The following is a 27,449-nucleotide window of genomic DNA, read 5'->3' on the forward strand; positions in this document are numbered from 1 at the left end:
AGTTTTGAACTAATATCACCTTCCTCTTGCCCAAATGTATGCTGAAAGAACCATCTCAGCCTTTCTATGAAGAAAGTCTTGGTTCATCTCCATTTTAGGAACACTTTCTCTGGATATAGAAGTCTAGGTTGCAAGTTTCCTTCAGCAATTTAAAAATACTGTTCCATTATCTTCTGCCTTGCACAGCTTCTGACAACAAAATGTTCCATTTGTTCCTCCAAGTAATTACCTTATTTCTCTGGCTGTTTCAATGATTTTCTCTTTGGAATTTGTTTTTAATAATTTGGTTATGATGTATCCTGGTGAGGTTTTCTTTGTGCTTATCCTGTTGAGGGATTTTTTTAAAGCTTCTTGAGCATCTCTGGTTTTACTGTAGTCATCAAATTTGGAAAAATCTTGGCCATTATTTCTTCTTTTCAGTGCCTTCCCCTCTACTCCCCCTGGGACTCCTACTACACACATGTTGTTTGATATTTTCCTGTAGGTCACTGAAGCGCTGTCCTGTCCCCTCCCTGCCCCAGTTCTTTTTTTTCCCCCGGTGCTTCATCTTGGATCATTTGTATTATTTCTGTGAGCTCAATCATTTTTCCTGAAGTATCTAATCTGTTATCAATACCAACTGTTAATTTTTCATTTAAGATACTTAATTTTTTCCTTCTCCCATCTGCCTCTTTTTGAAACCTATTTTCACTCTCCTCACTATTTTCATGTTTTTCTTTTTTTTCCTTTTTTTCCCTTTTTTTAAAAAGATTTATTTATTTACTTACTTATACAAGCACTGGGTACAGTCAGAAGCGCGGGAGGGCGAGAGAATTCACCAGAGCCAGAGTGGGGAGTGGAACAGGCAGACGACAAAATACACTGCTAAGGGGAGCAGTGGACATGGCAGGAGAGGTCTGCGCACCATGTGGGACTCTTGCTGGTGGCTGGGGATCGAACCGGCGCTGCAGAGGCTGTGGGCAGCTTTGCAGCCCAGCGCTCAACCGCTGTGTCACTGGGACGGCCCATTTTCATGTTTTTCTTAAGCACTTAAACGTAATTACAATAGCTACTTTAATATCTTTGTGTGCTCATACCATCTTTTATTATTCCTCAGTCTTTTTTTTTCCCTCTTGGTCATAAGTCACATTTTCCTGTTTCTTGATACACCTACTAATTTTTGACTGAAAGCTGAACATTAAAAATTTTATATTGTTGAGTCTAGATTTTACCGTCTTCCTTTGAAGAACATTGGGCTTTGTTATGGTAGGAGGCTAAGTTATTTGTGTCTTGTTTGATCCTTTTGAAGTTTGTTTTTAAACTGTGTTACACTGAGTCTAGAGTCGCCTTTCCTCTAGGGATTCCTGAGAGCAGAGCCCTTCTGGAATCCATATTGCATTCTCTGAGTGATGAATAAGGATTCTCCCTTATGGCTGGTTGAAACTGAATTGCCTCCCAACTGGAGTAAACACTAAGAAACATTGAGTTCCCAGCTCCCAGGGAGCCCTCTGCTCAAACTTATGTAATTTCTTCACATACACCTAACTGTTCATAAATACTCAAGTGGGTCCTCATGCAGGTTTCTGAAACTCTTTTTCTTTATAGGTCCCACCATTCTAGAATTCTGCCCTACAATGCCCAGTTGTCTGAGATTCTCTGATTTAGATCTCTCACTCCTCAATTCTACCACAGTTGTTCTCTGCTAGGAGCTTCTTGTTTATGCTCCATGGTCACGATTCTGCCTCCAGGAAGAAGGTCCAGGTGACTGTGGGGTTCATGTCATTTTTTTTTTTTCTACCAGAAGTCAGAGTCCTGCACTTCTTGTTGTCCAATGTTTATAACAGTTGTCACATTATTTTATCTAGTTTCCTATTTTTTTTCTAACATAGAAAATTTAATCTGATTTCTGTTAACAATAGCACAGCTAGACATGGAAATCTTTCTTATGTTTCCAAAATGAATTTTGGAAAACAGTTTGGCAGTTATTCAAAAAGTTAAACAGAATTACAGTGTGGCCCAGGAATTTCACTCCAAAGTATACACCCCACAGAACCGGAGGCTGGGTCTTAAAAGGGGTATTTGTATATGCACACACACGATACCCTAGTGTTAGAAGCAACCCAAGTGTCCAATGACAGATGAATGGATAATCAGAGGTGGTCTATATGGACCACGGTGGACTGTAGGAGGGAATACTACTGAGTCTTGAAAAGGAATGAAATTCCAACATGTGCTACAGCAAGCATGAACTGTGGGGATGTTAAACTTTCTGAAATAAGCAAACATCAGATGATTCCATTTATATGAAATACCTTGGGCAGGCATATTCTGGGGCTGAGAGGTTAAAGGGGATAAGGAGTTATTGTTTAATGGAATTTCAGTTGGGGAAGATTAAAAATTTCTAGAGATAGATGGTGGTGATGGTTCTATAACATTGTGCAAGTACTTAATGCTACTTAATTATTCACTTAAAATAATTAAAATGATAAATTTTTTAATTTTTATTTTATTTTATATATTTTTTACATCATTTTTCATTTTTGCACAGTGTATGCATTTTCATTTTGGTTATATTCCCCATACAGCTCCCACCCCCCCTTATTTTGACCTTAATCTCTCCTCCCCCCACCCCCAGTAAAATACCAGATGGTCTCACTCATAGCAGAAATTTAGAAAACCTAAATAAGGGACCAGGAAAAGACTAATTATAATAAAGTAAAAATCAAAATCAACAAGCAACTAAAATGATAAATTTTATGTTCTATATAGTATCGTATATATTTTACCACAATTAAAAAAAAACTGTCAAATAAAGAATCTTCCATCTATTATCAGGAATTTCCCACAAATATTTCAAATATTCCAATAAACACTGACTTTAAAATTCATACAATGTACAAAAAGAACGTGGTCTATGATCGTAAACCAAATCATCTTGGTATAAAGCATAGCACTGGCCCAAGTGGAAAAACTATAGTGAGAACGGAGGAGTAGACAATAGTAATGTATCAGTGTGAATTTCCTCATTTTGATGAAATTTGAATTTTGGACTTATTTGGAAGAATGTCACTGTTCACAGGAGATACACACGGAAGTCCAGGGTGATGGATAATCTGGTTGGTCACCTACTCTCAATATTTTGGAGAGATGAAGGCTACTGGCAATGTATCTGAAACTAAATGTGCTAAATCCAAGGTGGTGAGGAGCTGGGGGCAAGGTCTTTATTGGTGGAGATGCTGAGGAAAGAAATGTTTTCTATGGTTTCAAATTTTTAAAATATAAAATAAAGGACTTAAAAAAGATTGTGCAGAGTTATCACACTGATCTGGTAAGACTCGAATTACCCATAGTAAAATGAAGCCCTACTAGAAAACCTAAAATTAAAAAAAAAAATGAAAATTTTACCAAAACAAAAATAAAAACGTAAACATTAAAAAAATGGAAAGGATAAGACACATCTTGAAAAAGACTGAGTTTCGATGGTGACAGACTTCAGACAGATTATAACCAGAGCTGGGTGCAGGGAAGAACAGAAGAATCCTTCTGTGATGCTTTGTAAGAGAGTAAAGGAGGAAAGAGATGGACCCAGGGAGGTGGAATGGCAAGCACACACACAAAACTGCCAGCAAACGTGTAAAGAGCACCTGCTTAGAAGCCAGCTCGCAGTGGTACTTACACAATGGTTTTCCCAATGTGCAGAAATGACTTCTCTACGAATTCTCGAACGCTGTGGACTTCCCCAGTTGCTATGACAAAATCTTCTGGCTCGTGGTTCTGCAACATCAGCCACATGGCCTAGAAAGAGAGAGAGGCAAATCCATGTTAAAGTTGCACCCACTGCCACTTGGGAAATACAATGTCATCCAACACACACTATTGGTTATGGGCAATCTTAAAAGGTAAACTGAGGTACATGAAAACTTTCAAGGATTAATTTGATCATACATAGAATCAAAGCAGGCAGTGCCAAACCAAATGCTGGTTAGGAGCTGCAGCAAGGTGTTTATAGAGGAGCTGTTGAAACAAAGCAATCTAATGATTATATTGGCCATGTCTTAACGCAGTTGCCGCATTTGGGAAAACACAGTTGGCTGTGATTGGTTGTTGTTAAGTTCTGTTTCCTTGGATTCGAGTGCTCTGACTCTGACTTAGGTTTGGCGTGCTTACGTAGCTACAGGAGTTTAAATACTTTCATATGTGTAGTTAGAAAATGAGCCTTAGTTTCATGGAACAGTCTACTAAAGCCGTGGTTCTCTAATTTGCATTAGAATCTTCTAGGAGTATCTCAGTGTAGATGCCTGGGCCACAGTCACAGAATTTTGGGCTCAATAGGCAAGGGAACATTTGAGGAATCTATAACGTCCTGGGTGGTTGTCACGGAGCAGTCACCATTTAGAGAAACAAGATACTCAAGAGTACTTGTGGGGAATAGCTATCTTAGAGTGTATTTAAGAAGAATTTAAAAAGCATTGTCTCATTTTCCCTCATGTCAGATGTAAGGAGAAATCACTTAAAGACAGATGTGTTCTCTAAAGTAGAACCAAATTTCTAAATAATGAAGTTGTTTATTCACCAATCTGGTGGCATAAAAACCCAAAACTTTTAAGAATCATTAGTGCAAAAACAATCAAGTAGGGAATAGCATTACTACTTTCAAAAAGTTATCTGAGAGGCAATGGACGCATCTTCCCTAGGGTTAAGGATTTCATCAGGCAGCGTTTCAAGGTCAGATGCTCAAGGTGTCCTATCATTCAGGACATTTCTTCAGTCGGATGAGACATCTAATTGGGCAACAGGGCATTTCCAGGACAGCTGGTGGCCACCGTCAAAGACTGGCTCCCCAGTTAGGACCCTGTAGAGGCAGGACAGGACACAGTGCAGGTTTTCTGATCCCATGCAGACCGGGTAAAGGAGGAGTCAGAGTCCTCAGTGGTTTTGCAGGCTTTTATTGGGATTACCAGGTACACGGCAGGCAGGGGTGCTGGGGGGCCGGGAGGCTGGTGGTCCTCCCAGCCCCCAGCAAATCCTCACTCTGTCTGGGCTCTCTGGTGTTCTCTCTGCTTCTCTGCTCTTCCGTTTGTTCTGCTGCTTCTTGGCTTCTCTTTCAGCTTCTACTTTGGCTTCTTGGCTTCTGCTGGCGTCCCCGGGACGCCGCCCTTAAAAGCACAGTCTTAGCCCAGGTGAATCCCATCTACCTCTGCCCACACCCTATTCCAGGTGCCCGCCATCAGGCATGCATTCAGGACCGCAAGGATCCATCATCTGTCCTGATGGCAGGAGGGCAGAAAAGCCTGACATTTTCTTTACCCTACAATAAGTTAACAAATAGGTTTTTGAACTCAAGAAGACAGCTTATTTTCACTTAGCGCAACCCAAACATGTTAATTCCTCTTTGATCATCTGAATTTGGCACAGTCTTCAAATTGGTTTTTTAAGTTATCTTTGAAGTTATTTCTTTGACTTGACATTTTTTATGAATATTTTGGATTTTGGGTCTATGACAAGATTGTGTTAAGTCATATGCTTGTTCTGTGGAAGATGAGACTTGGGGCGCTTTTACATGGTTGGGAGATGCAGTGACCCAGGAGGGTCAAGGCAATAGATCCAGGTGAGCCATGTGCTGAAAGGGCTGGGCCAGGTGAGGGCTGCATTCACATTAACAGAGTAGCTGCAGCTTCATTTTGCACGAAGACATGATAGTTGATGAATTCAAGTTTTACACTGATTCTATAGCACGAATGGAAAACTGGCTCTGTTTCTAGAAAGCATAAATAACAAGATGGTCTCTTGATCGCCATGGTCTCTGTGGCAGACAGAGCACAAAAGCTTTGCAGGTCCCTGAATCCCAGGCTGGTGAACCGCCGGGTGGGAGAAGAACAGGGAGCAAACTACAGCCAGGCACCCTATGTTTAAGCTACTCAGATCGGGAGCAGGTGACCAGGCACACACAGAGGCCAGAGAGGCAGGCTTTCCAGCTGTGTCTTACACCAGCAGTTCCGGGGGCCTGGAATACACTTCTCCCTCACCTGGGAACTCTGACCTCTCTCTGCACACCCTGAGCATTGCCCCAGGTCTAATCCCTGGCAGATATTCCTGTTATCCCGCTGGGCTTCCCTGGAATCAGTGGCGCGGGGCATGGCTGGTGTCACCCTGACTGAGCCTGCGCCCTGGCCACTTCTCCCCTATGAAGCTGACCCCTTGCCCTCCCCAGTCCGTGTGGCGCACACCTCGCACACGCAAACTTGGGTTGGCTTTCTTCGAAATACTTTCAACAATTTTAGGAAAAATTAAATTATGCTTCTGGCCAGAATTTCTATTTGAACATTTTTCTGAGGGATTAGTGTATACACTTAAACAAGTTTTACTCAAATTTCCATTCTAAAAATAACATTTCAAATAGGTCTTTCAGGACCGCTCAGCTCGTTTTCTTTCTTTTGAAACGCTATGTTGTGTTAAAAGGTTTTGAAAATTGCGTATTTTTAGGCATGTGAAAGAAAGCAAGGGTTTGCTAAAAATAAAAGGAGAAAATATGATTACCGGTTATTGGTAGATTACTTTAAACACTGGCCACAAGTTCCCTGGTGCTTGTTTTGTTCCCCGACAGGAATCTGGGATCAGTAGGAGCCTCTCACTTTCACTAGCGTGAGTGCCAAGAATCTGCTCTTTTCTTTCCATCAGACTATCTGTGACCTTTGACCTATCAATTTCTAGGCATTTCCTCTAAAGTTCATATTGTACCAGACTCCAGTCTGGGAATGGGAAGGAAAGGATATACAACTCCAGATTTATTTGTTATTGCTGAATAGTTTACTGGTTTTAACAGAGGGAAAGGGCTTTGTTTAAATTTCCACTGAGCATAATTAATGGTTATTGACTGGTAAATGAAGAACAGGTGACACTCTGGGGCAGAAGATAAATGATCTCGGGCTCTGGTGTGATAATGGGTGAGTAATTTGCCACCCAGCCGAGGCCCAGTGCATCCCATCTTAATGCCAGATCATGTCCAGGACACAAAGGCCCCTGTGTGAGAAGTCCTCGGCCGGTCACCTCCTTGTGCAGCTGCACCCATTGATTTGGTCCATTTATTCTCTGATGGAGGGCGCAGCTGAGGCGAAAGTTCAGCCCTCCTTACCTTCCTGTTCACATGCTGAACAGCTGACCCATGACACGGCCGGGCCAGGGTCTGCGATCACACCGCCACCCGGCTTCAGCTTCCGACTGTACAAACCAGTGTGAGGTTACGCGGTGTAGACGTCAATCTGCTCTCTTTGTCTCCCAGGGAATGAAGGAGGAAAAAGACAGTGTGTTCCCACATTCTTTCAGTGCCCTTGACGGCTGGAACTGACTTATCCTCTTCCTCGGACACTTATTTACTCTCCGCCCTGACCTGACCACCAGTGCGAAGGAAAAACCTCCTGCTTTTCAATGCATCCCACAGGGAGGTGAGATGATAAGGAATGTACCAAGGCTTCAGATTCTTCAACATAAAAATGTCCCTTAATGGCCAGTGAATGGGGTGGTTTTCACATTGTGTCTCACATGCATGTTGCTTTCAAGATAAGGTTTAGGGGAAACCTGACTCCATGCTGTGGACATTTGAAGGCCAAGTCTGGATGGGTATAAACACTCCTTAGATTTGGAGGTGGGCTCTATTGAAACTGTGTAATTAGCCGATCTGTTCTACTAATCTAATGTAGAGAAGACAAAATTAAACATTAGTTAAGAAGTTTCATGTGAAAATGAATGCTCCTTTCCCATAAGCTGGTCTCTAGCTATTTGAGCCATGAATGCGGAAGCCGGGAGGGGGCTCATGCCTCCCCCGACTCGGAAGCTCTCAGGCTGCTGGCAGCTGGGCCAGTGAAGGAGAACACCCCAAGCACATCACCACAGCCCACTAACTACACCTGACTCCATGCATGCCTTTTGGGGTGTGATGTGTGTTTGTCTTAAAAGTCTGGATTCTACAATGGCTTCTACCTTGCCATTAACCTCCAGTTCAGCATCCAAGCCGCAAACATTTATTAACTGAGCTGTCATCCATGAATAACAAGATTTGTTAATCAAGGTTATGTTTAACTCTGTGTATTTGACAGCTGCCTTTTCAGCCCTGTGCTTTTGTGCTTTATGCATTACTATCAGAAAAGCCATCTGAAAATAGAACTGTATCTATGTCTTGATTTATAGATCCCAGGGGAGGAAGTCTGTGAAACAATTCTAATAAAATTCAGAGGAATCTGAAGGAATGAAAATGAAAATTCCCAATAAAGGCTGCCAAGTCTGGATCCACTCACATCCATTTTGTCTTTAAGCTTTGTTCAGTGGCTGTTTTCATGATGACAGACTGATGTTTACACTTGGGGTCAGGATTTCAAGTCCTGTACTAGTCCTGGCCTTATTATGCTTTGTGGGCCCACGTAGGTAGGTCAAGGGTCAGCCTGGGAGAGGATTCCACAAAACAGAGTCAAGACGCAAGCCATGTACGCTGATGTAATTGGGAAACAGTACCAAGTGACTAATAAAACCATATCAAGAAAATCATCTAACATAAAACCAGAAGCTGGCCTTTACAACTTCTGAATTGATTCATTTTCTTTCTGGGCAAAAGCACTATGCTGAAAGGACTGCTGGGAGTGAGGGTCTTTTAAAGAGATAAAGTTACTGAACAAGAGGAAAAACTATTAGTTAATACATTTATAAAAAACACCAATGAGTACAGAACACACGTTAGAAAACTAAGTAACTCAGCTCTTGATTTTAGCTGTTAATGTATGGTTCTATGTAAATACCATATGCACTGAAAGAAAGAAGCTATGTCAAAATTTGCCTTGCCCTTTATGCTTAGCCAGTAGAACAATCTACAGATTCAAGGTTGGTAGTTAGATTTTCTCATCCCTGGAAACAATATAAACCCTAAAAGCTCCTGGCCTTGTCATCATTCTGAATCAGTTTTTCTGTTCTCTCAATATGTAAATTCAAGCTGCATATTTCTTCCATCGGTCTCTGAATATATTTTATCTCTGTTCCATTTCTTTTTCAGGCACACCAATTATGCATGTGTTGTATCTCTTTTATTTTCAATATTTATGAGTCTATCTAATCACTTTTATGTTTGCTCTTTTTTCCTATTATTTTATGTGATTTCCTCTTGCCTGTTCACCTATTTTCAAGTAAAATTTATTTAAACTTCTGTTGCTAATATGGCTTCCATCCCTGGAAGACTTCTTCTTAACTTGTCTGCATCTTTCCTCATCACTCCCAGCTTAACTCCTTCTTATTTTCTTAAAACCAGGGTCAGCAACCTTTTCCTTAAAGGGCCAGGCAGTATACATTTCAGGCTTGTGAGTCAGATGGTGTCTGTCACAGCCACTCGACTTTGCTATTGTGGCACAAACAGTAGTGCTGTTCTGTGACAACACAGAACCTAGTGCCTAGGACTGAGTTCCCATAAAATATTATTTACCAAAAGAGGCAGTGGGCCCTTGGACTGTAATTTGACCACTTTTAGCTCCTAGCAACAAAGACATGTTGCTTACAATCTCTTTGAGCCTATGGAATCTATGCAGAACAATGACCTCAGCTCCAACTATGGCTTTTCTTTGAATAATACTCCCTATGGTACGTGCTATTCATCCCTCTTGGTTATGCTCCTTTGCTTTGCCCTGCAATCTTCCTCTCCCCACTCCTACATCTGGTATGGAGGGAGTAGCAAATGTTTCTACTATTTGGACAGGCTAGATATTTTCTAAAGAATTGGATGTGTAGGAGTAGGAAGGTGCATTGAGAACAGCCTGCAGCTTCAATTTAAACTCTCCAGACACACTCACCAAACTCATTATGGCCCCTGCCCAGGGAAGGGTTGCCCTCATATTTTAGCACTTAGTTGTTGGTGTGGATCATGGGATAGTCCATCAATCTGCTCTGCTGCTATCTGGCAATTACTGCTTTCCCTCTGACTTTGCCCTAGACCCCAATCTGTGCTGTCCCTCACCTAGGATTCTATGCCACAGATTGTAAAACTGGTTTTTCTTTCAGCAACATCTTCCTACCTTTGCACATACAGAATGGGTATTTATAGACATATTATCCATTTCTATATCATTTTTGTGGAGCTGTTTGGACAGAAAATTAATTTTAGTAAATCTATAGTCTATATGCTGAGCATAATATATTCTAAAAGAGTCCATAAAGAATAGTTTTTAGCAATGATATGTGTCCCAAAGTTATAGGACCTTGTAAATAATGTAGAAAAAGTCCATAAAGAAAAATGCACCCCTGAAGAAAGGATGCTCCAGTTGTCTAATGTCACTTAATAAGCTATCCTAACACCTAGTGGCTGAAACCTTTTTATTGCTCAGGATTCTGTGAGTTTGAACTTCGGGGGGTGGGGGGGTAGCAGGACCCTGTTCCCTTTGGGGTCAGCTGGGGAGACCTGAGCAGGGCTGCAGGATCCAGAGGGCATCCCTCACAGGCTGGGATCAGTTCTCCACAGGGCGCCCCAGCTCTAACCCATGGCCTCTCATCCTACACTAGTCCAGTCCAAGCTGTTCTGCAAGACGGAAGCTGCAAAGTCTATGGGACCTTGGTCTGGAGGTGATTAAGTATAGTTTCCTCCACATACTGGTTACAGGACTGGCCCCATTCAAACAATGGGGAAATACATGTTCCCCCTTTATGGAAAATGTGGCAAAGTCACTGGGAAAAGAGCAGGCGGGATGGGAGGGATTGTTGCAGTCACCTCTAGAAAATGTCTACCCCAAAGGGCTATACTGAGCTGCATCTAAGATCAGTGACTGTTTCCATATAGTCATGAAATTATGATGCTGTCCTTTCATGTAGACATTATGGCTTCTGCTTGTAATTTCTACATAAAGTTCTGTCTGCCCCTAACACCAAGCAGATTTATATGAGTACAACCAGAACCTATAGACTAACACCTGGAATATGGAAACTCACTCTCAGGTCACTATAACTTAATGAAAGCTCTAACTTGGCCCGAATGTAGTTACTGTCACAATACACTTCCCCGAAGTGGTGGTTTCCTGGAGCGCGCCCAGACACCTACCTCGGCCAGGTGTTTCCAGTGACCTGCTCCTACTTGCATACCCAGGGAAGCCATTCAAGAACGAGTTCCTGCCTCAGCAGGAAGCTCGTTGAAGCTCAGGTACCCAGCAGGAAGTTCCCTACACTCAGGAGCACCTGATCGTCCACCTTCCTGCTGGTGGCCCCCGGCCGGGCTGCCTGGACATGCTCTTGGAAAGCCAGCTATGACTTTTCTGTTACCCTTCAAACCCAGCCTGACCACCTGGTTCTGCCTCACTATCTGACTCTGCTCTCTGGAATCCAACTTCTACAGTGGTTCTGGGTTCCCTGGAAAAATAAGAGGTATTAGCCTCACCATAGAGTGAGGCTCTCAATTCCAGTGTTGACAATCGTCGTCACCCATAAATGAAAACTATACCCACACTGCAGATGTGCATGAAGGTAGCCGTGGAGAGGACTTTACCAGCCTAGTCTGAAACAGGGCTGCCCGACAGAAATAGGATGCAAGGCACATATGTAACTTAAAATCTTCTAATTAAAAAAGTAAAAGGGGAGATGCTAATGTCAATGTGTTTTATTGTACCCAGTATATATTCAGTCCATTAGCATTTCAATATGGACAATCTTCAAGGTGTTTTACATTCTATTTCGATGGACTGTTTTCCCAGTCAAGCCTACACACTGTACTTATAGCACATCTTAAGTTGGGCCTGTCATACTTGAAGTGCTCAGCCAGTACCATGAAGGGTTAGAGTCAGTCTGTTTCAGGACGGAGTTGACCTACTATGTGACAACAATCCTGTTGTTTCAATAGTGATTCCATCAGGAGCTTGAAAATTAGTACAGCTAACTCCAAATTTACGGTCATTGGACATCTAAATGCTTACCTTCTTCACGCACCAATGGGCAGTCACACTACGCCTACCCTTCCCTAATTGCAATACCTGGGGAGTAAATGCCTAGAGAGCCGTTGAAATGCAGTGCTGAGAAGGGCAGGCAGGCAGCTCTCAAATTTCAGTGTGCAGAGGAATCACCTAGAAGGCTAAAATAGATTCCTGACTTCCTTTAGCCCCAGAGTTTCTGATTTGGTCGATTCGGGGTGGGGCCTGAACATTTGCACTTCTAGCAAGTTCCAGGGTGAAGCTAGTGCTGTTGGTTTGGAGGCCACCCTGGGAACCACTGCTTATTGTGGCAGGAATCAGACCACCTAGGTTTAAATCCTAGCTGGGTAACTTCTGGCAAGTTTTTTAATCTTCCAGGGCCTCAGAAAAATCAGAGCTTTAAGGGTACATGGCACATAGGGTTGTTTTTAGGATTATATTAGGTGATAGATGTCAAGTGCCTGGAGCAGTGCCTGGGATACAGGAGGAACTCAAGGTCTATTAGTGAACATGACGACGACAAGGACAATGACAATGATGTTGATGGAGCTTGAGAGAGGTTGCTGGTGACTGGGAGGAGCCAGTTCATCCCTACGAGCAAATGCAGCCCCATACACAGCACAGGGAGCAAAAGTTGAAAGGGTGGAGCAAATTTAATCCTCATGCTGTTAGTTAGACCCACAGAATTTTAGAGCTGGACAGGGCCTCAGAGATCTTCTCATCCAATTCAGTTCATTTTAAGGACAAAACAAATGAAACCAGAGAGAATGCATGAATTTCCCGAGTGTCCATGTGTAGAGATGTGTCTTCCTGTAGAGACTGTTATAAATGGTTGTTGGGAAGAGCTGCGTCGACTTCTGTGGGAAGCCGAGGGACCTGAAGAGTCGGTCAATAAATATTTATGAAATGCCTGCGAGTAGCCAAGCACCACGCTGGAGTCTGAAAGCAGGCCAGGTAGGGACAAATAAGGCAGACACTGCGTCCGGCTCAAGGATTTCCAACATTTATAGAGGAAAAGGGTTTTAAAAGTGCAACATTTGATTTAAGGAAACTTCTGAGGCACAGACTCCAGGGGGTATCCAGGAGACACCAGACATGGAAGCTTTCTAAAACTTCCTCCTAAACAAGACTATCCTTACCCACAGCCACTGCGGAAGGTGAATTGACGCAGCTATATTTAAGCCAGGTGGCCTGGCCCTGTGCTTCCTCTTCCCTCTACTCCCTTCCCGCGGATGGAGACCTGACTTATCCTGGGCCAATGAGAGTCCCAAAAAAGTCTGTAGTAAGAGACCCAGAGACTAAGTAGGCCAGCACTGAGTGCCGGAGCTAAGCAAGTGTCACATGGGGTCAGCTGGCTCTGCAGACGCCAGGGGTGGCTGCAGGAAGCAGCCCTACAGAGAGGAGCGCCGAGGTCTGTTTAGGTAAAGGAGTGGAAGAAGAGAGACTGCAGGCTTGAGGGGGTGGGAGAGATGCACAGACACACAGGACAGCAGGTTTCACTGGAAGCTGTCCCAGTTTCTGTGAAGTAACACCCAACACTATTTACTATAAATCCCGCTTTACTTGAATTTCTTTCAGTTGTCTTCTTCTCTTTGTGTCAACAAGCTTAGAAAAAGAAAGTCAGAGACCAAGACTTCCAGAACTTTGCTCAGTCTATGAGTGTGTGGGACCAAGCTGTGTACTCAATGTGGAGAGGACAGTTCCACAGCACAGAAGGCCCCACCTGGGACCCCATACACACACACGGAAGTCTGCCATGGGCCAGTCAGTGGCCCAAGTTGTACAAGGGCAGTGGGGTGACGCTGGCAGGATGGGAGGCGTGAGAGCACAAAGGAGGAGCTCATTTACACATGCCCGAGGAGCGGAAGAGCTCGAGCCCATATCAGTACGTTTTTTAACCCCAGTGAGCCCTGACAATGGCTCGTTCTTTAGGGAGACACATGCACCATCTTCATAACTAGGAATTCATGTCCCATTGAAAACGTTCACTTAAACTCATTTCAAATGTGTTTTCCCACAATGTCGCCATTGACCAAAATCAGAATTTCAATGTAAAAGTCACTCTGCTACTCAGTATTCTTAGAAATATGCTTGACTTGGATTAGAGCTGATCACTCTGCCTTTAATGTTTGGTTGCTAAATATTAAAACACCCCACATCAACAGCATTTAAACTTTATTCTTCTGGGAGCTCAAATTGCTCGTAGTCTTACCCAGGAGCATAAAGTTTCTGTTACCATAATTATTTTCTAGGAGCTGACTCTGATATACTAGACAGAAAGAGAAGAAAAGGGAAGCCAGTTGAATTTGAGAAAACATCTATTATAACAGTAATACTTGACAGTCTAGTGACACAGGAGGGAAAGGAATTTCACTACATATAAAAAAAATAATTTAGAGACAACTTCCCTCCAACAAGGGCCCCTCCACCCTATTGAAAATTAAACAAAAACCCCTTTATGTTCTCCAAATTTAAAAAGAAAATTAAGAGAGCTCCTAAAAGTTCAGCTATTTTAAAAACACATAGTTGATGGCAGATTTTAATTGAATCTTTGTAAGTCTAGATGAAATCCAGAAAACAGGCTTTGAAAAATTAAATTAACATTTTCAAAATATTTCACTTATCAAGTATTTGAAAATCCTGAAATGTCAAAAAGACAGGAAAAATCTTTAGGGACGCTCAACTCAACTGAGCAGATTCTAGAAAACAAACATTTATTTTTCAGGCAGTAAAATTTTCAGTAGTCTGGGCAAGTATCAATAACTGTTCCAGATTCATTATGAACAATCAAAAACTGTCTCTTACTACACAATCCCGGAAGTAATGTCATCTAGCAAGCACTAAAGGTCGGGAACCGAGGAGCAACCTTTTCTGTTAATATAACACAACATTTTTCACATTCACTTCATATGAATGAACAATGTCTTCATTGTTTTCCTGAACACTAATTTAGTGTTGTATTTTTTTGCTTGTGTCAATGAGTGTCAAAATATTGTTCTTTTAATACATGAAAGTATTTGCATAGAGCTTTATTACCGATCTTTAGATGTTAGCCAGAGGCAAAATAAAACAGAGAAGCTCCAGTTGGGAAATCTCACTTGCAATGAAAACCAAGAGTCTTTAACATACTGTGTTTTCAGCCAATTTTTTCCCCAAGTACACAATGTTTTGTTTTTTTTTTCCCCCACCACATCCTTGGTGAAATTAAAAGCAATGTCGGACATACAAAAAACTATCTTTCAACAATAAGACACAAGAATTCCATTTCCTTAAAAATGAAACAGAAAGTTGGAAAGGAGGGACACGAAAACTCTTCGAGGAAGCTCTGAGATCCTGACATGAATTAAAATACAATCCCATATAAACCAATTACAGAAATGCCAAGAAACACAGTGTGTTTCAACAATGAACTGAGAAACATATGGGCACTTTTATTAAGTTAGGCCGGTCTGCATCATCTCATCATTAAATGCTCAATTGCCTGTAATTGTTTGCATTTATCCCAGTTATTAAGAAAAACAAAGCCACCACATTTTCTGCCTCTTCCAAGTTAAAGAGCCCACCACCAGGTATCTGATGTCATTTTCAATTCTGTTTTCTCCCTCCCTGATTTATCGTGGTGCCAGGGTGGAACTGCCCCCCAAGACGCCTCTTCACAGGAGCACCGGCCTCGGCAGACGGGTTACTCACGACGAAACTGCAGGGCTGGACCCGGGCTGCGGTCAGGACAGAGCGGTCCCAGAGCTCGGTGCCAGGGTAGGCTAGTAAAGGCCACACTCGCACAGCGAGAAACCAGACCAGCCTTTCAAGTCAAGTGTTGGCTTGCAGACATATAAGTTAATCAGCTATGAAATAACCACCACAATGTTCTTATTGATCACAAAGGCCTGGTGACACAACTCTTGGCCCGGAGAGGCTCTGAGCTTCATTCCTTTAGCCTCCAACTTGCAAAGAGAGAGAGAGAGAGAGAGAGAGAGAGAGAGAGAGAGAGAGAGAGAGAGATTGAGAGAGAGAGAGGCACACTTTGAGAGGGGTGTTTACAAAAGGTAGGTGATGTGAGCCTTCCGAGGAGGATGCACCTCAAGGAAGGGAGGAAGGCTCTGGGTCTCCCAGGGACTGTGCTCCTCAACCATCACCTCCCTGTTCCTTCAAAGAAGGGGAGAGAGGGGTTTGTTGCCTTGCACCTAGGAAGAGCAGACCTCAAATTAGTAACATTTCACAGCCAAATTTTAAATGCTTTCCCCTCAAATTTTCTTTTCATTATGAGACACTAGATAATGTGGGTTATTTTTTATTCAATTGGGATGACATTAGTTTACAACTCTGGATCTGATTTAGAGGCGTAGACTTGATTTTGTTTTATTTATTTATTTTTAATTTTTAATTTATTTATGCATACAAGAACTGGGGTGTAGGCCAGAGGTGTAGGGGGTAAGAGTATTCACCAGAGACAGAATGGGGAGCAGAGCAGGTGGATCTACTGAAAACACTGCTGAGGGGAGCAGCGGGTGAGACAGGAGAGGTCTGCTGCACCATGTGGGTCAGCTCCCTGGCTAGGGATTGAACTCGTGCCACAGTGGCTGGTGATAGCTTGATAGCGCTGAGACTTTGGCCCCTGTGCCACCAGGGAGGCCCCTTGATTTTGTTTTAAACCAACATTACTGATTTAAAAACAGCAACTGAAATTTGCTCCAATAATCATAAGTTAATTTAAGAAGCTGGTAATTCTAAAGTTCTGATGTATATGCAGGCAGGTTATTTAGTAACTGCTCTTGAAAATGAACTGGGGTGATAATCATGCTTTCAGCTCAATTTAGATGAATCTTCATTTCCCATTTCTACTAAATTTATTCTAAAATCTTAGGGAGAGAAATAGAAGTGGGTGACATGCTAGCAGGGCTTTTGTACCTATTTCAAGATGGGTCATTCACAGACATGACAGTGACCTAAGGAGTCCTTCCTACTAGGCCAGCTCCACTGTCTCCTTAGAATTTATCTCTTAAGCAAAAATGACAAAAAGAATTCAGTAGGGAGTTCTGTGAGTGGCCTTTGTAAGTGGGCTGAAGAATTCATGAATCAAGTCTTTAGGAGAAATATTTGGTAACCCAACTCTCCAAGGGCATGGAGACCAACCTCCAGAGTCTCCCATGACTAGACTGCTGCCAGGTGCTAAGTTCTCCAGTCCCGGTGCTCTGCCCTTAATAGGCAGAGCCTCCAGATCCCACGTCTGCGGACATTGCAGAGAAAATGAATGCACTTGGCTGAGATAACAGATACACAATTGCTTCTGTCTTTCTTTTTTCTTTCATGTAGATGGCCTGAGTGTGACTGACTCCAGAACAGACAGGGATGAAAAGTTCAAAAACTGTTCTAACAGTGAACTGGACCTAGGGAGCCAGGAGCCTCCCAGACATCATGGCGGAGGATGTTCTCAGAAGCAACGGGAACCAGCTTCTCAGCATGCATGCCTCACTTTTGCCTCCAAATTTGTATTAGGCTAGTTCCAAACTCTGCTAGGACCACACAGCAAAAGGAGAAGGACAGAATAATTGCTCTTAAGACCAAACGGTGCCCCCTTAGCTGGGGTGGGATGTGGGGAGCATGGACTCCTGCTCACTTGGAGGAAACAGCACCACCTGCTGAAACCTCACTCTTCCCAGCACCCACTGCCAGTCTGGGGTCCTTACAACAGTCGGGAATCACAGCACTGTCTGCTTCTCCTCTGATTCAACTCCCCTGAGTGCTTCTGGAAGTGAGGATAAGAGAAAAGGAGTATAGGAAAAAAAAGTGATTAAAAAAAAAATCTTGTTCCCAGCAGTAAAAATTATGCTGCCAACTTGGGAGCCCTTTCTGTGATCACTGGGGCAACTTTTATACAAGGTGAGAGACAATTACTTAAAGCTGGGCCTGAGGTGTGAGCCTGAATATGAAAACAGTTACTCAAGACAGAAGCCCAGATGCAGGACGCAAGAGCTCGGAGAATCAGAGGCGAGAGATGAAGGCCTTCTATGTTTATTTGTCTTCCCAAATGAGTGTTTTTATGGGAAAATAGGCTGTCACAATGGACAGTTTGATGTTACATGGTGAGAAAAACTCGGATGGAGGTCCTAAGACTCCGGGCTTGTCACCTTACCCATGTGACCCACATCACCCTTGATTTTCTTACCCAGGTTAAATGATTTTAGGTCTCCCACTAGATAATCTACTGAAAGTACTTCATGAGCCACTGTTATTGCTATTATAAATGATAATATTATTGGAGAAAATTCCTGAGTTAATACCTAGGAGATCAGTGTTCCATTACGATCACCCAGATAGGATGTGATAATTCCATGGACTCTTATCAGACTTAATATAAAAGCACAGCATTTTTCAGAGTACTAATTCTCTTTAAAAATGTGTTTTAGAACAGAATCTGGGGTTTCAACATTTCCATGCTTAAGAATTGTTGACTCCTTGCCTCAAATAGGTCAGTTGTATTCAAGTTTTGAGAGAGGATGAAATTATTGGAAATATACATATTTGTCATCTATGTGGGGTTTCTGCTGTGGGAGGAAAATAAATTTGCATGATACAGGTTGACGGTTCAGAGGAGCTTTAAGTCTTTTTTCTGAAGCATTAGCTGTTGTAGTTATGTTTGATAGTGTTCCTAAATAGTACACGGTCGTTGAGAGTCTTTCCAACATTATTTCTCAATGAAAAAGAAAATCCCATAAAGGAGCGCCCAAGCTGAGGCGTGATCAGAAGATTAAAATGAACGCAATTAAAATATATCAAGAAGCCAAAACTTTTAAACAGATCAGTTAACCAGAGATGGTGCTTTTTGGAACTGGATTCGAACTGAAGCATAATAAGAAGTCTAATGCCATCTTTTATTTAACATCATTTCCCTAATTATCTTGGTCTAAGTGTTTCCAAACTTTGTTGTTTACTTTGGCAGAAAGAGTTCCCGCCTCCGCAGTCTCCCCTAGAGCGGGAGATAATGTTAACCTGCAGGTTAGGTGGGAACACCCCCCATCCCGGTGTGCAGCAAGAGGCTGTGGTCTGAAAAACCCTCCAAACCGATACGAAGGCAGCAGACAAGAGTGATTCCAAGAAGGGACCGAGGCCGAGGCCCCCCAGGAAAACACTCATTGGTTAGAATTTCGATGAAAATAATCACAAGGATTCTGTAAAGAACATTCATTTCATCGTCTTAACTGTGCAGATGGAGAAACTGAGACACACTAAGGGGAATGACCTGTGAAAGGGTCACTCGGCGGCAGAATGAGGAACAGAAGGCAGATTTCCTGATCGCGGTGCCAGTTTTCCACCCAGTCCACCCGCCTAAAATGAAACGGCAGAAGCTTAGTTTTGATAAGCAGCTCCACGAAAACACATCCCGTGCCAGATGCTCTCCAGTGCCCAAGACACTCCCCGACAGTGGGTGAAGGCTCGGAGCCCTTTAACTCCTTGGGCGCAGGGCGTAGGAGAAAGTGAGCCAGTGAGAACCTTGCATATGCATTTCAAGGTGCAACTCAGGAACCCCCTCTCACCCCTATTTTCCAGCCTGTCCTCTGAAGGGTGAGGATTTTGAATCCCCGAGGCCAGGTCCTTTGAAACATCCCCTATAAATGATTGTGCTTTGGAGATCAAGTGCCAGTGTTCTCTCTAACCGGTCAGCCTGTCTGCACAGATGGGCTGTGTTTTATGAAAACTACAGATATGAAATGGGAGCAAGATTGTTTGGATGATTCTTATCTTCACAAAGGGTTTCTCCGCACAGCTTGTTTAAATACAGTCCTCTTAGCAATCACGTATTGTAAGTCTCTTTCATATACAGCAGTTTCTCTGCTCTGCCTTTTTGGGGTTAACCTGTAGATAAAATGAAGCCAGTTCTCTTGCAGAATGTCCCACACTCTGAATCCAGGGGTGTCCTTTAATTTGTGTTACCTGGAAGTTAGTTCTCAAGGCTCATTTAACTTCAGGCTTCCCCCGACACCTTTTTTGCAAAGAATACTTTTGGAAAGTTCACTCCAATTTCACACATTAGCACTCACAGAGCTTCCATGCCTCCTCTTTGTACCCCAACAACCCTAATTCACAGGAAGTTTTTTTTGTTTTTGACAGAGAAACTAGGAAATTTAAGGAATGGAAATGGATGGGTACCGGCTCATTGGGAATTGATAGCAAGGATCACAGACGTTCTGCCAGTTGGCAGGTTCATTCGGGTTTTAGAAAGAACTCTGGGGTCCACGAGATGTTCGAGTTGGCCTGACACAGGCCCAGCTAAGAGCCTATGCCTTTTGTCTTCAGGCCAACCTTCTGTTTAAGTCACCCGGGGAGGGCATAAAGTATCTTGAGATTCACAATATAAGCCATCCAAGAAATGAGTGTAATATTTATAATGTCTTTTTATACAAAAATCAGGAATTCATTTCCAATGCACGGAGCATTTCAGTTTGAAAAGTGATTCCCTTTTTTTTTTTTCTCTTTCTTCACATGGCACTGGATAAAGAATCTAGGATGGGGGACTTAGCTCTTGCAAACCTGTGATTCCCCCTGGCTGGGTTCACCCCCAGAGGCCCTTAGGGTACACCCCCTTCTGGACGGGCTAACGAGAATGTCACTGCAACACACCATTCCCAGACTGGGGATGTGAACCAGTATCTCCAGATCTTCTCGTTACAGAGAGAGGTTGTACAGCCAACAGGCTAAAAATTGGTGGTTATGTTGGAAAAAGTCTCAAATTTTAACTGTTAGCTAAAAACAATTTAAAAGGGTGCCTGGACTAAACAGCATGTGAAAGGGTCAGATGTGGCACAGTGAAATCTGTCTGTTTAGCAGTCTGGCCTCAGGGTATACCCCAATATTTTTTGAGGATTCTGGCTAGAGTGTAAATATCCAAACTGCCTCACATCATCGCTGCAGGGCACCTCTGAACTTTATATTCAATTCGCTGGAAAATGAAACAGACAAGATCCCCAGTGTAGCTTCTGAGTTTGTTTACAATACAGATATCACATGGAAGAAGACGCTTGTTTTCCTACTTTTCTGAAATTCTTCATATAGGAAATGTAAACCACAGAGAGAATATAATTTTAAAAGCGGAAACATATTTTCCAGCCCCCATCCCCGCCCCAAATTTCATTACATGCACAAGAGAAAACATCCTTTGTGAAACAGCTAATATAATTACAAAATAATTAGTCGCAGAGGTCCTATGTAGTAAAAACAACCACCACCCTTAAATTTGGTGATTCAAAAATCAGAGAACTCATTCTATGGGAAATAAAATAAAGTTCATTGCAATTGTGGGTAAAAAAAAGAAAGAAAGAGACAGTCCTGCAACATTAAGCACTATTTCCACCCTGTGCCTGTCTACCTTTTTGAATAACTTCAGATCACAACACGCCGCAGAGTCAGCTAGCGCTGTTGCTAGACCTCCCCGGAATTGTTCCCGGCGCTTGCCACCTCTCCCAGTCCCCAGGCTGACCTCTGAGTCAAGCCAGATGGGACTGAGAGAGATGTCAAGCAAGCGCTGAAAAGGTGGCTTGAGTATCTGGCAGCTGAGTCTGGAGTGAGTTTCTCTGCAAATTCTCTGGGGGTTGCTGCTTTCCAATTTCTCAGGAATGTTTAATTCTCCTCATCCCTTCACTGAATCTCTCTCTGGAGAGGTCAGGGAAGCCTGTGACATCCCCGGAGGGCACTGCCTGACTAAATTAGCATGAGATAACTTTGGACTCTCTTCCAAACATGAAAATACAAGGGGGAGAATTTCATTAAAAGCAGAAGACTAGGTGATCCAAGTTAATCCCAGCCCTAAGCTGCTGTAGAAATGCTGGGTGTTTACATTTGCCTCTCTTCTCTGTGACAGAGTTCACTGACCATGGGGCCAGCCACACTACGTGTCTGACTTGACCTCAGCTGACCAAACTGTAGTTTCACAATGCAGGTAAAAGTGGGTTGGATGGTGTAAAAATAAGTCTTTAGCCTGTTTGGGTGTTACTAAATGAAGCAGTAACATCCCGAGGTCAAAAATAAACATTTCAGTCCTTCAGCCTTTAAATATCTTTTGAATCAGGAAACAGGAAACTTTAATAGGTAACATGAGTCATTAGCCATATGTATGTATGTAAACACGGGAATATCTAATGTCAATTCAGTAAGGCCTATATTGCCATGAGACATGCTCTCTATTACATCTACAAATATTTGAAAGAACATATTGTAAATATTTAGAATGATCGTATAATTAAGGAGATATGTTCAAAAAGTACAAGGGTGACCATCTCATCATTTGCTTCTAAATAATTTAATTGGCAGGGTAGCAAAGGTATCGATGTCGTATGCGGTCCACAAAATATGACCAATAAAATATTAAGGAATTCCGATTTGGATGCCTGTCTTGGGGCTGTCTTCTGCTTCATCCCAGGAAGTAATGTTTACTACTTCTTTGATGAACCCATGTTTCCTGTCAGTGACTATACCATAGTGCTCCGTGTATCCTGCTTTCATGACAAAAATCCTCCTGTTTCTTTGGAATATTCTGATTTCCTTTTGAATACTCTAACTGTGTTGTTAAGTAGCCAATAGGAAGCTTGAAGGCCAAGTTCCAACCTCACTAGTTGTAAGTTCTAAGACAAAATCGATTGTTAGTTCAGGCAGGAAATGTTGATATCCTTTAGGTGACAGTGAGGTTAGACCAAACTTTCTGATGATTTCTATCTTTTGGGACAAAGTGAGGGCCCCCCTGGTGACCTAGGGGTTAAGTCTCAGTGTTATCACCATGATGGTCTGAGTCGGATCCCTGGCCAGGTAGCTCACCCACATGGTGCAGCATAACTCTCCTGTCTCACCCACTGCTCCCCTCACGAGTGTATTTCAGTAAATCCACCTGTCCTGCTCCCCACTGTCTCTGATGAATCTTCTCCCCCTGGCCACATCCTTGTCCTACACCCCAGTTCTTCTATGCAAAAAACCAAAACCAACAAAAAAAGGAATAAGTGAAATCTGAAACTATTTTGTGACTAGCTGATTTTTTACAGCAGCAATTACTCATTTTATTTGTGCCATGGACCTTTGAGAGAATCTGAAGAAAAGTAAGGATACCATCTTCATTAGAAAATATGAATCTGGGCCTTCCCGGTGGTGCAGCTGGTTGAGTGCTGTGCTATGAAGCTGTCCGCAGCCTCTGCAGCGTGGGTTTACTTGCCACTGGCTGGGGAGATTCCCACATGGCGTGGCAGACCTCTCCTGTCTCACCCACTGCTCCCCTCAGCAGTGTCTTTGGTCTGTCTGCCCATTCTGTTCCCCGCTCTGTCTCTGGTGAATCCTCTCACCCTCCTGCACTTCTGGCCTGTACCCCAGTTCTCGTATGTATAAATAAATAAATAAATCTTTAAAAAAATTTAGAAAATATAAATCTATGTGAGCTGGTACACATATTTGTCTAAGATTTTGGGAGATTCACAGATATCCCCTACAGGCTATTTTTGGACCCTACGTCAGAGAACTTTGACTTACAGTGATAATACTATAATGCCCACAGATCTTTTTATTCATTCATGCTCTTTCCCAGTACACAATGATTGGAGGTCAAGTTTAAGAGAATAGAAATAAAGCTGTGGGGATTTATGGTCAACTAATCTTTGACAAAGGTGCAAAGACCATGCATTGGAGCAAAGAAAGTTTGTTCAATAAATGGTGCTAGGAAAACTGGGTTGCTACATGCAAAAGAATGAAGCTTGACCACGACCTCACACCATACACAAAAATCAACTCAAAATGGATTAAAGAACTAGACATAAGACCTGAAACCATAAAATACATAGAAGGAAATATAGGCGAAACACTACGTGATATGCACATCAAAGACATCTTTACAGACACATCACCCAAAACAGTGATAGTGAAGGCAAAGATAAACAGCTGGGACTAAATCAAATTAAAGAGCTTCTGCACAGCAAAAGAGACAATAACAAAAACAAAGAGAAACCCCACCAATGGGAGAACATTTTTGCACACAACACTAATGATACAGGACTGATCACAAAAATCTGCAAAGAGCTGATAAGACTCAACAACAACAAAGAAAATAATCCTGTCAAAAAATGGGCAGAAGAGCTAAAAAGAAACTTCTCTGAAGAGGAAACGCAAATGGCCAACAGGCATATGAAAAAATGTTCAACATCACTTGTCATCAGGGAAATGCAAATCAAAACTACCATGAGATACCATCTCACACCAGTGAGAATGGCACATATTAAAAAAACTAGCAACAACAAATGTTGGTGAGGGTGTGGAGAAAAAGGAATTCTTCTGCACTGTTGGTGGGAGTGCAAACTGGTCCAACCACTATGGAGAGCTGTGTGGAGATTTCTGGACCTACTAAACATAGAGCTTCCATATGATCCAGGAATTCCACTCCTAGGTATTTACCCAAAGGACACAGAAACATCCATTCCAAAGAGCACCTGCACCCCTATGTTTATAGCAGCACTGTTTACAATAGCTAAGCTTTGGAAACAACCCAAATGCCCAAAAATAGATGACTGGATCAAGAAGATGTGGTACATATACACCATGGAATATTACTCAGCATTCAAAAAAGATAAACACATGCAATTTGCAGCAACATGGATGGAGCTGGAAGGGATCATGCTCAGCGAAATAAGCCAGAAAGAAAAAGAAAAATACTGGATGGTCTCACTCATAGCAGGAATCTAGAAAACTTAAATAAGGGAACAGGAAAATGAATAACTATAAGAAAGTGAAAATCAAAATCAACAAAAAACTATGAACCAGAGACACTCTATGGGAGGTGGGGGGCAGGGAGGGGAGGGATTGGGGTCAAAATAAGGGGGTTGCAATTGTATGGGGAATATAAAAAGAAAATTTATTAAAAAAATTAAAAAAAAGAAATAAAGCTGTGGGGAGACAGAGAAATACTGGGTACAGTTCCTGCTGTGGAGGCCCTGACCACGCGGCAGCTGTGGGGTGAACCTGTACTCTCTGCCAGCACAGCCTCTTGAGGGTGTCTCTCCTTGTGTGCAGTTCCGCGTGTGGGATCTGGAGTGTGATAGCTGTGATCCCAGCACTGCAGTGAGACAGTGGGAGGGAACAGCACTTTCTTTGTGAATGATCGACCACTGTGTAAATGTTAGTTGTTGGTTTTATGAAGTCAAACAGTCAAACCTGTCTTCCTGTTTTGAGAGCCAGCCATTGAGTAGTAAGGCAAAAATTTATACCAGGAAAGTAAAAGCGGGAAGGTGGAGGATTCATCAGATGCATCCACATCCAAAGTGGTCTTAATGGAGGTAGGAAATCATTTCACCAAAGGCAACCGTCAACTCATTTGAAAAGACTTTTTAAAATGATGAGCCTTTGAAAAATAAAGCTCCCAGGGTAATAAGACAAGAAGTGACTTGCAGTGTGGATGGCAGGGGACCACCACTTAGCGCATTCTTTATTTGCTTCATAGGACACATAGCTAAAATAACTATAAATAAATATAATAAAGGGTTTATAAGACAATCACTTTTGAAGCTCTGCCTTAGATGCTGAACCACCTGCCCCTCTCCTGGTACTCAAACCTGGTGTTTTTGTTTGTTTTTTTCTTTTGAGTAAAGCTATCTAAGTTTGAAAATACAGCTTATCTGGAGCTTGTCAGATGCAAGCTACTCAAGCAAACCATATTTGGCTTGTACTGCTTCCAACTGAGGATGGCTTTGATGGGGCTTCCTTTGTCTTCTCTTTCCCCCAAATTCGGATGCAGAGAGAAACCACAAGGAGATCCTCCATCGTGGACAGGCCGGGGTAGAATCCCAGGTCTGCTGCTTAATGCCTAGGATGCTGGGTAAGCCCCTACCACGCTGTCCAAAAAGGGTAACAATGTGTCTCTTACAGACTTAAAAAAAATGAAACAATGGGTGTCAAGTATCTGTAACAAGGGTTGGTGGAGCAATAAAAGGTAGCTGCCCTTCATCTGCCTTAATGACACCATTCACACAGAGTAAATTAGGCACGAAGATCTAAGTTACAAAGCCCTCTGTGTTTTGTGAAACACTCTGGCAATGTACATAGACAATGGAAGAGCAATTGGATTGCCTTGCCATAGCCAAAGAGTGGTAGAAATAAGAAGGGGCCTGATTGAAAATCGACAGTTTTATAACATCTAATGTGTTCAGCCGGCATCCTTTGTACCAACATACTCTATTGTTAGGGTTCGAGATTCCAGCCCTGTGCTGAACTGATCTAGAAAAACTGGTAATTATTGAAACAGTAAATACTCAAGAAAAGGAAAACGGAGAAGAGCTTGCTGGGAAGTGTGAACATGTAATAAGGAGGCAATCGGTCTCAAGAGAAACTTAGGAGTGTAGGAAAGAAAAAGTGTAGGCAAAGAGATTTTTGCTGATTTCCGACACTTATCGAAGGAGCCCAACAAGCAGAAACCTGCCGCTGTATGGAGGGCTGGGTTCGTGTTGGCTAGAAGAATGATTTATGAAAACAGTACATCCACGTGTCAAAGTACACACTGCCCCTGTAATCTCCAGACTCTCAGGCTGTTTTCAGTTATTGCCACAAAGAAAACAATGCAGTGGGAGATAATGAATTGAAGACCACAATCAAAATCCAATGCTCTTCCTTTTTTTAAACCCCCTATGGGTAGGACACAGAAGGAATATGTTAAGGAAAAAGTGAAATCTGTTTTTTATAATTGGGAACGACTTGTTGTATATGTAGAGAAATTCTCAGATACATAATTTCCCCTGAGTCCTTTGAGTTGCTGTTTTGAAAGTGTCAATAAAAAAAAAGTACCTTTCAAGCAACCTCAAAGTCCATCCATAGATGACTGGATCAAGACGTGAGTCTCCACACCATGGAATATTATTTAGCCATAAGGAAAGAGGAAGTGTAGTCATTTTCAGCAAGAAGGAGGGTGTTTGAAAGAGTCACCTGCAGTAAGGGAAATTAGAATGATAAAAACAAACACTGAGCATTTCCAGAGCAGTTTGATAAAGTGAAAGAAGTACTTACAAAAACTAGTGGACATGGATAAACTCCCTGAGGGCTCTGAGGTTAAGGGGGTGGGAAGGAAAGGGAGAAAAGGACATAAGGATAGGAATGGGGCAAAAAAAGAGATTTCTAACAAAACATTAATTCAAAGTGAATCACAACTCTAAGTGTAAAATAGTAACTATTAAAAATGTAAAAAGGAAAAACACCTTTCAAATACAGAAGGGGCCTTCAAGGAACCTCTGTGGATGAGAATCCGATGGCATTCTCAAGGCAGTTAAACATTTTATGCATTCAGGACCTCCCTGGTGGCGCAAGGGGTTAAGCACCGCACTATGAAGCAATCCACAGCCTCTGCAGCATGAGTTCGATCTCTGGCTGGCCAGGGAGAAACCCACATGGCGCAGCAGACCTCTCCTGTTGCGCCTGCTCCTCCCCTCAGCAGTGTATTTTGTCAGTCTTTCTGTTCTGTTCCCCGCTCTGTCTCTGGTGAATGCTCTCACCCTCCCACGCATGTGGCCTGTACCCCGGTTCTTATATAAATAAATAAAT

At 42.5% G+C, this 27,449-nt stretch overlaps 1 protein-coding gene across 1 annotated transcript in view; it reads right to left on the reverse strand.

Annotated features, from left to right (window-relative positions):
• The window catches only part of GMDS (GDP-mannose 4,6-dehydratase), a 544,099-nt gene that overhangs the window by 110,103 nt on the left and 406,547 nt on the right, over window positions 1-27,449 (reverse strand). The window contains exon 8 of the mRNA XM_054698418.1: window positions 3,656-3,774. Coding sequence (XP_054554393.1) covers window positions 3,656-3,774 — 119 coding nt within the window. The remainder of the gene's footprint in view (window positions 1-3,655; window positions 3,775-27,449) is intronic.

The sequence above is a fragment of the Talpa occidentalis genome, unplaced genomic scaffold (assembly GCF_014898055.3).
Source record: "Talpa occidentalis isolate TD23 unplaced genomic scaffold, MPIMG_talOcc4v2.1 talOcc4.2, whole genome shotgun sequence".
Lineage (NCBI taxonomy): Eukaryota > Metazoa > Chordata > Mammalia > Eulipotyphla > Talpidae > Talpa > Talpa occidentalis.